This window comes from Tupaia chinensis, unplaced genomic scaffold, assembly GCF_000334495.1.
Source record: "Tupaia chinensis unplaced genomic scaffold, TupChi_1.0 Scaffold142100_1, whole genome shotgun sequence".
Lineage (NCBI taxonomy): Eukaryota > Metazoa > Chordata > Mammalia > Scandentia > Tupaiidae > Tupaia > Tupaia belangeri.
The window spans coordinates 972,718-973,206 of NW_006201951.1; the positions used below are offsets into that span (position 1 = coordinate 972,718).

At 74.2% G+C, this 489-nt stretch overlaps 1 protein-coding gene across 1 annotated transcript in view; it reads right to left on the reverse strand.

Annotated features, from left to right (window-relative positions):
- The window catches only part of AJM1 (apical junction component 1 homolog), a gene marked incomplete at its 5' end in the record, with an annotated part of 2,631 nt that overhangs the window by 1,607 nt on the left and 535 nt on the right, over positions 1–489 (reverse strand). Inside the window, 1 exon segment of the mRNA XM_027766278.1 lies at positions 5–489. This exon segment is cut by the window's right edge and continues 73 nt beyond it. Within this exon segment, the coding sequence (XP_027622079.1) occupies positions 5–489 (485 nt within the window).

Consider the following 489-nt stretch of genomic DNA (forward strand, 5'->3'; position numbering starts at 1 on the left):
GCGGTCGCGCGCTCGGCCGCGCGCAGGTCGTTGTCGGTGATGGTGATCTCGGGTGTCACGTACCAGTTTCGAGCCGAACCCTCGCCCGCGCGGCCCTTCTCCGACAGCGACGTCTCGGACAGCGACAGTGCGGCGTAGCGTCTGGGAGAGGTGGACAGGTTCACGACGACCGGGGCCCGCCTGCCCTCGGGGGACGCACCCCGGGGCTCCCGCGCTTCGCGCCCCAGCAGGTTCTCGTAGCTGCGGCCACGTCCCAAGGGGTCCTCCCGGCGCGACCCGGACACCAGGATGTTGTCCCAGGAGCGCGAATAGTGGCGGCTGTCTGTGGCCAGCCGGGGCGGGCTGGTGCCGGTGCCCCCGTGCCACGAGGCGAGCAATGGCCCAGGGTCGGGGGGCGGTGCCGCCTGCAGCGTGCGGTAGGGCCGCGGGCCCCAGTCCCCCCAGGCTTGGCTGCCCCGTGGGTACGGGTAAGGCCCGGGCCGGGCGGCG